The sequence below is a fragment of the Microcaecilia unicolor genome, chromosome 12 (assembly GCF_901765095.1).
Source record: "Microcaecilia unicolor chromosome 12, aMicUni1.1, whole genome shotgun sequence".
Taxonomy (NCBI): domain Eukaryota; kingdom Metazoa; phylum Chordata; class Amphibia; order Gymnophiona; family Siphonopidae; genus Microcaecilia; species Microcaecilia unicolor.
The window spans coordinates 41,804,873-41,817,050 of NC_044042.1; the positions used below are offsets into that span (position 1 = coordinate 41,804,873).

A 12,178-nucleotide genomic window follows, 5' to 3' on the forward strand; every position below is an offset into this window, starting at 1 on the left:
CCTGGATTGGCCACTGTCGGTGACAGGATGCTGGGCTAGATGGACCTTTGGTCTTTCCCAGTATGGCACTACTTATGTACTTATGTACTTCTTTGTGAAAATTTTACTATTATTTACGGGCTTTGCATTTTAAGGAAAAGCTATGTGTGTTGCTAATATTACAAAATCACAATTAGATTGGCAGACAGATGTAAAGTGACTTCTCCAGTGAAAGGAGCTGGAATACAGAAGTCCTAATCCTAGACTCCAACCAGACTTAGTAAATAGGAAGAGATTATTTAGAGAGAACTTACCCTCAGCGCCCACTCACAGTCTGTTATTGCATCCTCATATTTCTCCAACTTGATGTAAGCCTGGATAGAAACCGAGAGATTGTTATTTGAGATGCATTAGAAATGCATCACACACAGATGTATAAATATTCAGCTGAGACATAATTAGGGGTAAGTGTGAGAGGCAGCAACACCCCAGTGTGCAAAGCCTCTTGAGGATGGAAAAATTATTGCAATGCAAACATGGGGAACATCAGATGAAAAGTAGTGCAGACTCCTACCATCCAAGTTGGGAATAGAGAAGAGAGAACAAAAAGAGGATCAAGGATGGTAAAGGGCAGGAAATGAAAAATCATGAGGAAAAAATAAAGAAGTTGGACATAAAAGTAGGGGAATTGGAAAAGATAAGGGAGAAAAATGATATAGATATAAAAATACTTCAAACACATCAGGAGGCAATGATGAAGGATTTATCTTCATTAAGGAGAAAAACTGAACTTCTTGAAAATACTGCTAGAGGTAATAATTTACGCTTGTTAAATTTCCCTAAACATATAACCAAACCCCCTAGAGAAATGTGGAAGAAATATTTGATGGAGATATTTGGGATAAAAGAAGAGTTGATTCCTCCTTTTACATATGTTTACTATCTTCCAATTAAAGAAGATTCTGATAAAAAAGAACAAGACCAATTAATGAATGTTACAGCGTTACTAGAAACTACAGACATTGAAGATATAATTCCAACTACGTTAATAGTGACTGTGGCGCTTGCACCAGACAAGCAATGGTTGATGTCTATGTTCTTCAAGAATAAGGACAAAACATTTCTAGGTCAGAAAGTTCAAATGTTTCCTGATGTTTCTAGAGAGACACAAAAGCGCAGGAAATCATTCCTATTAATGAAACCAGCAGTAATTCAGCTGGGAGCCACATTTTTCTTGCGGTACCCATGTAAGTGTGTGGTAAGATACCAGTCAAATAAATTTACTTTTTTTGATCCGGCTCAACTAACAACATTTCTTACTTCAAGGCAGAATAGGGGCATTTAAACATCTACCCATTGATTATGTTTAAACGCTCTCAAACACTGACCTGTTATCTTTACTAGCTCCATCCTGATAAAAATACTTCAAATATATTCCATTTCCAATACCTTGTTTCCAATTGTGGACTTGAGCATGAAGTTAAATGTTTTTCCTGCAATTTATTTTTATTTTCCTTATATCAGTTTTGCAATGTATTGCTTTTCAAACAAGTATGTACTTGATTATAAAGTGTAAAATCTTAAAATAAAAAAAAAAAAAAAAAAAGGATGGTAAAGGGAATAAAAAATACATTTGGCCCCTGGGTGCTTAAAATACTTATACTGAACCTTCCTGAAAATAAAAAGATTTAAGTGGGTGGGGGGAGGTTGAGATGACAGAGGCAGAAATGATGCGAAGCTTTTTTGTTTTGTTTTATTTTTTTTAAAGTTTGCAAGCTTATTTCTAGTTCCATTCTAAGAAAATAGGGTAAAACTGGGTCTGATTGCTCATTTTTTATGATTTAAGATGTTCCCATACATCCTCCAGTAGACAGCACAGAAAAAAAAGGGGATAACTAAATCACATTTCCAAGCTCATGGTTCATAGCCTATGACCTATGATGACAACACTGCTCTTTGACTCTTCTCCAAGCTCCCCTTCTTCTAACTTGACACATCAGTTCACAAGTTCTGAAATGGCCAGTGATACCTATCACTTTAGCCAATATCCCCTTTTCTTGTCACTAGTCTGAATGTGATTCAGCAAGAGGAAGTAGCAATGGGTTAAGATCCAGGGAAGCCAGGGTTCAATTCCTGCTTTCCCCCCTGATGCTTTGTGGCCTGGGCAAGTCACCTTGGGGCCCTTTTACAGAGCCGTGGTAAGCCCAACGCGGCTGCCGGTGGTAGTCTTGCCCCGAGCGTGCGACATTTCCAGGAAAAGAAACCCTTGGAAACGGCTTGTGCAGCGATAACATGGCAGTAATCAGGCATCGACGAACGCTGCCCGGTTACCTCAGGGTTAACGCAGGAGCCCTTATCGCCACCTCAATGGGTGGCAGTAAAGGCTCCTCACCACATGGCCACACGGTAAGAGTTCTCTTACCGCGTGGCCACTTTTTTTTGGGGGGGGGGGGGACTGGACTTTTACCAGCTGCGGAAAAAAGGGCCCTGGCGCGTGGTAAAAATGGCCCCCGCAGCTACCACAACCGCAGCTTAGTAAAAGGACCCCTCTATCGCTCATGGGGAAGAGACACTTTGAGGCATATTTTCAAAGCACTTTGGGAGGCTAAGTTCCATAGGTTTCTATGGAACTTTGGGAGGATAAGTGCTTTGAAAATGAGCCTCAGAGTATCTGAATACATATCACCATTGTACAGTGCTGCATACCTCCAGCAGCACTATACAGATGATGAGTTATTAAGCATTACTTTGATATTGAAGTCAATGGAGTTTTTAATTTTCTTTAAAGCAGGTCTTTTGACCACTGACCTGGGCTCGGTTTGTATACAGGACCTCAATATCTCGCAATTTGTCCAGTCCTTCTGAGTACCTCTGGACAGCAGTCTCATAATCCCCTCTAGAAAATGCTTCATTTCCCATTTCCTTCAGTGCTGAAACAAGAAACACACATTAACTTGCAATCTGGCAGATAGTCTGGCCAACCATGTCACTGCATTGGCTGCACAATCTGTGCCTCTTTGTACATGGGTATAGTCTACTGGTCTGCAGGAGAACAGTAGCATTGCTCCACTAGGCCCATATAGGGGGGGTACCTGACTGCTCAACTGTGCACAAATGGAAGGTGGGTCACACCATTTTACTGTATCACAAAGGTGGAGGTGTGATGGCTTGTGCCATTACACTGAATAAGGAATGGGGTGTTATGGATTGCACCACTGCGGTAAAGCAAGGAGGTGTTTCTACTCTTCCAAAGAAAAAGCTGCAAAATACTTTTTTTTTTAATTTAAAACAAGATTTGAACCACATACATGCTAATGTAAACCTCCTCAGTATGCTCTCACATATGAATGTGCACTCCAAGTCAGGCCTTTTATATGATTCCGGACAATGGAAAAAGATAACCGCTTACTATCTTGTAGCAAGTGTGCCTATAGATACTTGCCAGTTTTTATGATGTTAAAGCCATAAAAGAAATTATGGGAAAGTGAAACCAGACATAATAGCTAGACTTTATAGTATTCTCACTCCCTGCCTAATAAAACTTGTACAATACCTACCTGTTCCTTAGGAATGCCATCTACTTTATTAATTATGGTTGATTAAATGGCCACACCAGAATCAAAGAGGAAGAGGAAAGTATTGGGGAGAGATCTACATAATGGCTCCCCACAGACAGCAAGAGGGAAAGTAGTAAGCCTAGAGCAAGTGCAGGGAGGTTTTGTATATTAAAATTATACAATTACCATTTGCTAACATAGTATTCTGTTTTCTTCTTTCTGCTCTTTCTTTTGCATCTTTCTCCACAAATGCCAGGAAGCTGTCTAATGAAAGAGAGCAGATGGCATTTTAGGGAAAGCAATGAACAACAGTTACTCACCAAAAGCTTGCAGAAGATGTAAATTCATATGCCCCTGAACAAGATAATCTAGACTGGCATATAGAGGTAAACATCAAAATTATGAGTGTACTCTTTTCTCTTCTTGTGTTCATAGGTTTTTAATGTTTGGAAAGGGTGCTCATCTGGAGTAACAGACATTCTAAAAAAAAGTTATGGCGGAATTATAAAAGGTTTAAAGAAGAGTGACCAAAATGATTAAGAGGATGGAACTCCTCTCAAATGAGGAAAGGGTTAAGAGGTTAGAGCTCTTCAGCTTGGAAAAGAGAGAGATGAGGGGGAATATGATAGAGGTCTACAAAATCCTGAGTGGTGTAGAATGGGTAAAGGTGAATCGACTGTTTATTCTTAGAAAGGTAATAAGACTAGGAAACGCTTAATGACGTTACATGATAATATTTTTTTAATGAATAGGAGGAAATATTGTTTCACTCAATGAATAGTTAAGCTGTGGAACTTGTTACCAGAGGATGTAGTAACAGCAGTTAGCATATCTGGTTTAAAAGGAGTGGTCTAGTGGTTAGGGTAGTGGACTCTGGTCCTGGGGAACTGAGGAACTGAGTTCAATTCCCACTTCAGGCACAGCTCCTTGTGACTCTGGGCAAGTCACTTAACCCTCCATTGCCCCAGGTACGAATAAGTACCTGTATATGTAAGCCGCATTGAGTCTGCCATGAGTGGGAAAGCACGGGGTACAAATGTAACTAAAATAAAATAAAATAAATAAATAAATAAATAAATAAAGGTTTGGACAGGTTCCTGGAGGAAAAGGCCATAGTCCACTATTGAGATAGAAATGGGAAAAGCCACTAATATCCCTGGTATTAGTATCACAGAATGATGCTACTATTTGGGATTCTGCCACGTACTTGTGACCTGGATTCACCACTGTTGGAAGCAGGATACTGGGCCAGATGGACCATCGGTCTGTCCCAGTATGGCTATTCTTATGTTCTTTCACAGAGCATAAGGTCAAGGGTACCTCATACATACAGATCATGTGTGCCCCACTCCTTTTTCGCAAGGTTAGCCCAAGACAGAAAAAGGAAGTGCAAAGGAACAACGAACATGAGACTACAAGGTCTCAAACTGCAGCAATGCTTTTTTCAGACTCCAAGGATTGCAAGCAGATGAGTCAAGATACACACATAAAAACACTAAGGGGGTCTTTTACTAAAGCTTAGCTTGAGTTATCTGCAGCAGGGCCCATTTTATTCCTACGGGCCCTGCTGCAGATAACTCGAGCTAAGTTTTAGTAAAAAATCCCCTAAATGAGGGCATTTTATAAAAGCCATTTATCCAGACAAATGAGCTATATAACAACTGCCCACTATCCATGTGAGTAAAAATAATATGCTGATGATTTTGAGAGTTGTGGGTATCACGACAAGTTGCTTTACCTGGAGGGCAGTTGCTCCTTGATGTCCTCCTCAGAAGCTGCTGCTCTAGGTGGCTGCTTAGTCTGCCCTGATGGTGCAAACCTCTTTCCATATAACTGCCTAGAGTTTTCCTCCTTTTTGATAACTTGTCTTAGCTAGCCTTTACAGTGACAGCAACAGTCTGGAGACCAGTAAGTATGAACACTAGTGCCAGAGAGTATATCTCACCACTGACACAGAAACTGAACCTGTGTCTTTTGCATGTAAATGCACAGAACCTGCTGCTAAGACACTGAGGCGTCCTTTTACTAAGCCACTTAGGCGCCTATGCGTGCCCAACGCACGCCAAATTGGAGTTACCGCCCAGTTACCACGTGGCCCTTGCAGTAATTTCAATTTTGGTGCGCGTCCGCTACGTGCATCTGAAAAATATTTTTTACTTTCTGGCACACGGCAGCTATGCACGTCAAGTGGCATTTGACACGTGTAGTCCATTACTGACAAACGTCCATTTTCGGCAAAAGAAAGAAAGGCATTTTTTGTAGATGCGCTAAAAAATAATTCTGCGGGTGCCCAAAACACGCGTCTACACTACCGCAGGCCATTTTCAGCGCACCTTAGTAAAAGGACCCCTGAGCTAGCCCCTAGTTCTCCTTTTTTTCTAATAGTATATGAGTTGCCACTAAGTCAACCACTGTATAATGAATTCTCAGAAATATGTCATTGGGTAGCACAGATGGGAAATAAACAGAGGATTTACCTTTATTCATATCCATTTTCTGTGGTTCCTAATAGAAAACAAATCAGATAATGAACCAAAAGAATAAAAAGATTAATATGTGTACCTGCAACAAAATGGAGGAAATTTCAACACAATAAGAGTACCATGACTCAAGTTTGAGGCATTTTTCTAACCCACTCTATAAAATATTCCTGCACTGCCTGCAATGGTTTTAAAGGTGAAATTAGATCTTACCTGCTAATTTTCTTTCCTCTAGACCCTCCAGACCGGTCAAGACGCGTGGGTTATGTCCTCCTACCAGCAGAGGGAGACTGAGAAAACACTAAGCTTTTGAAGCCTGTATATATAACCTGTGCAGAACCTCCACTAGCCAGTATAACCCTGACAAAGCAGAGAAACAAAAAACACTAACAATAACTAGCAACCCTGTACGTGGTCACAGTAAACTGCAAAAACAAGAAGCTTGCTCTTACGGAAACATGTTCCTTTGCCTTTGATAAAACAGTTGGGCTTCTACAGGTGGACTATCAAAGAAGAGCCTCACCTGTCCCAGACTCCTATCACAAAACAGAAATAAACAGAGTCTGCAATTAGAGAAACAACAATCTACAGCAGCCAAGAATTATCCAACAAACACACCTCCTGGCCTCCAATACAGACAGGGCGGGCTCTTGACCGGTCTGGAGGGTCTAGAGGAAAGAAAATTAGCAGGTAAGATCTAATTTCACCTTCCTCAGCGACCCTCCAGACCGGTCAAGACGCGTGGGACGTACCAGAGCAGTAACTAACTTACGGGAGGGACCTACTAAGGCCAGAGGTCAAAACTGCTGCCCCAAAGCGCACCTCGTCCTTCGCATGCACAGGAATCCTATAATGCTTCACAAAGGAATGCAACGAAAACCAACCGCAGCCCGACAAATATCTAATAGAGAAATCATACTATTCTCCGCCCACGAGGCTGCCATTCCCCTAGTGGAATGAGCAGACCAGCACTAGGCACCACAGGACCCTTCACCAAGTAAGCAGATGCAACCGCCTCCTTCAACCACCGTGCTATGGTCACCTTAGGAGCCGCTGCACCCTTCTTTGGGCCACCATGAAGAACGAACAAACGGTCAGAGGCTCTGAAGTCCTGAGTTCCAGAGAGATAACAACTCAAAACTCTCCTGACATCCAGCTTGGCAATACCACGTTGCTCCGAATCTCCAGCCATATCACTGAACACTGGCAGAGAGATGACCTGATTAACATGGAACTCGGAAACCACCTTGGGCAAAAAAGGAAAGCACCGTCCGCAACGAAACCTTCCCTCAGAAAGGACAAAAATGGTTCCCTACAAGACAAAGCCTGAAGCTCTGAAACCCTCCGTGCTGAAGTAATCGCCACCAACAAGACCATCTTTAAAGATAAATCCTTACAAGATGCCGATACCAGAGGCCCAAACGGAGGCCTGATCAAAGCATTCAAAACTAGCTTCAAATCCCACGGAGGCACCATCCGTCACTGAGGCGGACGCAGCAACTTAACACCCTTCAAAAAACGCACTACCTGAGGCACAGAAGCGAAGGACTTTCACTGAAGCTTCCCACGAAAACATGACAAAGCTGCCACCTGAACCTTCAGTGTAGACAAGGCCAGACCCCTATCAACACCATCATGCAAAAATTCCAAAACTTCCACCACCGAAGAGCGAAACGGCCGAACTCGATGGTCTTCACACAAGTGCTCAAAGATTCTCCAAACCCGGACCTACGCCAAGGAAGTGGATCGTCTACGGCAACTCAACATCGTAGCAAAGCCACTGGACGAAAGCCCCTTCTTCTTCAACTTGTGCCGCTCAAGAGCCAAGCCGTAAGCGAAAACCGAGCCGGATCCGGCTTGATTATCGGGCCTTGACACAGAACTGATCCCAACAAAGGCAGGGCCGCCGCCCCTGCCAACCGCACCAGGTCTCCGTACCATGGTCGACGCTGCCAATCCGGAGCCACCAGAATCACCCGACCGGAGTGATGTTCGATGCGCTATATTACTTGACCGACTAACAGCCACGGAGGAAACACATACAGCCACTCCCGAGGCCAAGGCAACAGAAGAGCGTCGATTCCCTCCGCTCGAGGGTCTCTTCAGCGACTGAAAAAAAAAAAAATCTCTGAACTTGCGCATAGCGAGCCGTTGCCCTAAGATCTATCACCGAAAGTCCCCAGACCGACACAACTCGCTGGAACACTGACCGAAGAAAAGACCACTCTCTGGGATCTAGAGTGTGCCTGCTGAGATAATCTGCATCTATGTGACCTACCCCGGCCACATGCGCTGCCAAGAGAGCCTGAGGATGAGTTCAACTGCGCCGCCAAGGCTCTTCGTCCCCCCTTGACGGTTGACATACGCTACTGCCATGGCGTTGTCGCAGAGCACTCGGACTGCCTTGTGGCGAACCACCGACGGCAAGGCCTGGAGCGCCACCCGAATGGCCCGAGTTCCAGCCGGTTTGATGGACCACTCTGCTTCTGCCCGAGACCACCGGCCTTGAGCTACCTGACTGAGACAATGTGGCCCCCCAACCTTGCAGACTGGCATCCGTGACCATTACCAGCCCCTGTGGGGACTCCCAAATTGCGCGGGTTGAGCCACCATCGGAGACTGAGACGAGGGGCCACCGACAGCGGACAACACCTCTCCAAGTCCTGCGACAGAGGGGACCAACGACTGAGCCGAGCTGACTGTACCTGACGCATGTGCGCCCTGGCCCACGGAACTACCTCTATGGTCGCCGCCATCAGGCCCGGGACCTGACGATAAGTATGGGCCGTCGGCGCCTTCTCTGCAAGGAACCGACGAATCGGACCCTGTAACTTGGAACCAAAAGGCCGCACGAAGGAAAGTGAAGATAAGCTTCCGTCAAATCCAGGGAAGTGAGAAACTCTCCTTTCCAGACCGCACCAGTGACCGACCGCAACGTCTCCATTCGGAAAGAGGGCACCTTGAGTGCCGCACTGACCCTTTTGAGATCTAAAATGGGACGAAAAGTGTCCTCTTTCTTGTGGGCCACAAAATAGATCAAATAGCACCCTGAGCGGTGCTGATCTGAAGGAACAGGAACCACGGCTCCCAACGCGAGCAGCCACCGCAGAGTGTCCCTCACTGCTGCCCTCTTGCTCCAAGACCGACAGAGGGATTCCAGAAACACTTCGGGAGAACAGCTTTCGAATTACAGCGCATATCCGCCTCGAAACACCTTGAGAACGCACTGATCTGACCTGATTTGGGCCCAGCTCTGGTAAAACAGACTCAGCCGAGCCCCAACATGCAACAGAGCCTAAGCCGCCACACCTTCATTGGGAATTGCGGCCTGAATACTAACCTCCCGCGGAAAAGCCACGCCCTCCGCGACGACTCTCACGAAAGAACTGTGTGCGCTGGAAAAACCGACCCCTAGAGGTCCTACTACTACTACTATTAAACATTTCTATAGCGCTACTAGACTTACGCAGCGCTGTACAAATTAACATGAAAAGACAGTCCCTGCTCAACAGAGCTTACAATCTAAATTGGACAGACGAACAGACAGCTAGGGGTAGGTCCCACTCGATCTGCCCGGCCTATACCGCTGAGCCTCCCTAAACCGTCCCCGAGAGGAACTAGTTCTGGCCCCTGCCTTGAACCGAAAATCTGGAAGCCATAGAACCTTGGTATCACTAAGACCTCACACTAACTTGTCCAAATCTTCTCCAAAGAGCATAGCTCCCTTAAGTGGCAGAGACCCACAACCATAGCCATATTTTTTGTCTGAAGTACGCAACAAATCATAAAAGCCTCAGACAAAAAGGATGAAGCAACATCTACCGAATCATCCAGGAGCTTCTCGGCCCAACGAAAACATGCCCGAGCTACCAGACCCCCACAAACCAAGGCCTGCAGGGCTAGAGCCGACAAAACAAAACTACGCTTGAGAAAAGATCCCAACCTTCTATCCTGAGGATCACGGAGGGCCGTTCCTCCATCAACCAGGATAGCCGTAGCTATAATTACTGCCGTCACTACTGCATCTACCATGGGAGCCTTAAAGGAATCCCTATCGTCCTGAGGGAGGGGATAAAGCCTCACCATTGCCTTTGCCACCTTACACGGCAAATCCCATTCCTGACAAATCATCTCCCGGAGATCCTTGTTCATAGGGAAGGATCACGCCTGACGCTGAATGCCCTTCACCAACGGATCCTGGACAGTTTCCCCCAAAGCCTCCTCAGGACCAAACTGAAGGGTGGACGACACCTGATCTATGAGTTCTGACAGCTCATCTTTATGGAAAATCCGCACTACTGAAGGATCCTCTCCAGGAATCCAACAATCCTGCTCCTGAGAGCCGTCAATTCCATCTGACTCCCCCAGATCACTAAGCGCAGCTTCTGCAGCTACAGGAGAAAAACATTGCCTGTCCTCTGACCACTCTAACCGTGGTCTCTCAGCCAAGCAGAAAACAGCCCCCTCTTCCAATTGGGGGGGGGGGGAGGGGGTCCCGATCTCCAGGCCTGATACCGCGTCCAGACAAAATCTGGAGGAAAGCCCACCATTCCTGGACCGTCATTAGGCCCTTTTGTGCCAAAAACGGAGGCCGCAGGCCCAAAAACAGCTGGCTCCACGGGCCGTGTCGGACTCAAGATGGCGGCTGTTCCCGCCGAAACTGTTCCCGCTGACAGCGGCCCTGCCTACGCTCTCGCTGACCCGGAGACTCCCGACACCATCGATCCCTCCGCGGTCAAGTCGGGGGGAGCCACAGCCACTTTTATAGGTGCACCGCAAAGCTACACTGAGCGCCCGGTGCCTCTACCCCTCGCCACAAGCACGCGCGACATCGGAGGAGCTGGGCCGCCATAAACCATGAGGGACGGGAAAAGCTGTTCAGCAAACGCGCCAAACCAAAATCTCACTCACACTGCAAAAGCACTGAAGAAAGCGCTGCTCCCTCGTTCCAGCAAGGAATCTAAACCCCGCTGAAAATAAAGAAATAAATGCCCTTAAAGGCAGAGTACTTCCACTCTGGCAGCTGGAAATTGTAAGGCACTCAAGGCTACAATACTGAGAAAGCAGCCGAGGCACAAAGCTGCCAAGCAAAACGAAATAGAATAACTGACCTTAAAGGCACAGTACTCTAATTCTGGCATCTGGAAATTGTAAGGCACTCAAGGCTACAATACTGAGAAAGCAGCCGAGGCACAAAGCTGCCAAGCAAAACGAAATAGAATAACTGACCTTAAAGGCACAGTACTCTAATTCTGGCATCTGGAAATTGTAAGGCACTCAAGGCTACAATACTGAGAAAGCAGCCGAGGCACAAAGCTGGCAAGCAAAATGAAATACAATAACTGACCTTAAAGGCACAGTACTCTAACTCTGGCATCTGGAAATTGTAAGGCACTCAAGGCTACAATACTGAGAAAGCAGCCGAGGCACAAAGCTGCCAAGCAAACAGAAATAGAGAGCAGCACAGGGGGAGGGACCCAAACATAGGTGTAACACCCCAGGGGGAAAAAACTGGGCCCCACCAGACCCAGGGCCCCAAAGCACTTTTTTTTTTTTTTTTTTTTTTTTACACACACGTACAGGGTACTGCAACAGAATAAAGTTTGGAAGGAAAAAATCCTACGACCCAATGACAAACTACCTCACCAGATTATTGGAGACTGCACAGGCTGTCAACTGCTACCTCTGCTGAGACTGAGAAAATACTGGCTAGTGGAGGTTCTGCACAGGTTATATATACAGGCTTCAAAAGCTTAGTGTTTTCTCAGTCTCCCTCTGCTGGTAGGAGGACATAACCCACGCGTCTTGACCGGTCTGGAGGGTCGCTGAGGAACAGACTTTTAGCACTTCTAAAAATTTCCCTGGGATCACAAAATGCTCTTAAAAAGAATCTGAGTCACGAACCAAAAGTCACCAACAGGACACATCAAGTGAAGGAGCAAACAGGTTTACAGGGGAAGTGGTTTTCTGCAACTTGCCCAGCAAAGGATGAATATTTTCCGATATTTTCAATTCACTCTGCATAGTCACAAGTTGGCTTCAAAAACCCCTTAGATTTTGTGGCTAATCAGTATCAAACAGTAGAACAACGTTTAGGTTCCAGCTCTGGCTCTGCCCTCAGGCTTTCTAATTACTGATACTGTGTTAGGCAAAATATTGGTG

The 12,178-nt window shown here is 45.7% G+C and overlaps 1 protein-coding gene across 2 annotated transcripts in view; it reads right to left on the minus strand.

Annotated features, from left to right (window-relative positions):
• TTC12 (tetratricopeptide repeat domain 12) overlaps positions 1-12,178 on the minus strand; it is a 73,081-nt gene that overhangs the window by 52,047 nt on the left and 8,856 nt on the right. For both annotated transcript variants that reach the window (XM_030221050.1, XM_030221051.1), the window contains exons 4-7: positions 6,014-6,041; positions 3,723-3,800; positions 2,788-2,909; positions 294-353 (exon numbers count right to left, since the gene is read on the minus strand). In XM_030221050.1, coding sequence (XP_030076910.1) covers positions 294-353; positions 2,788-2,909; positions 3,723-3,800; positions 6,014-6,041 — 288 coding nt within the window. The remainder of the gene's footprint in view (positions 1-293; positions 354-2,787; positions 2,910-3,722; positions 3,801-6,013; positions 6,042-12,178) is intronic.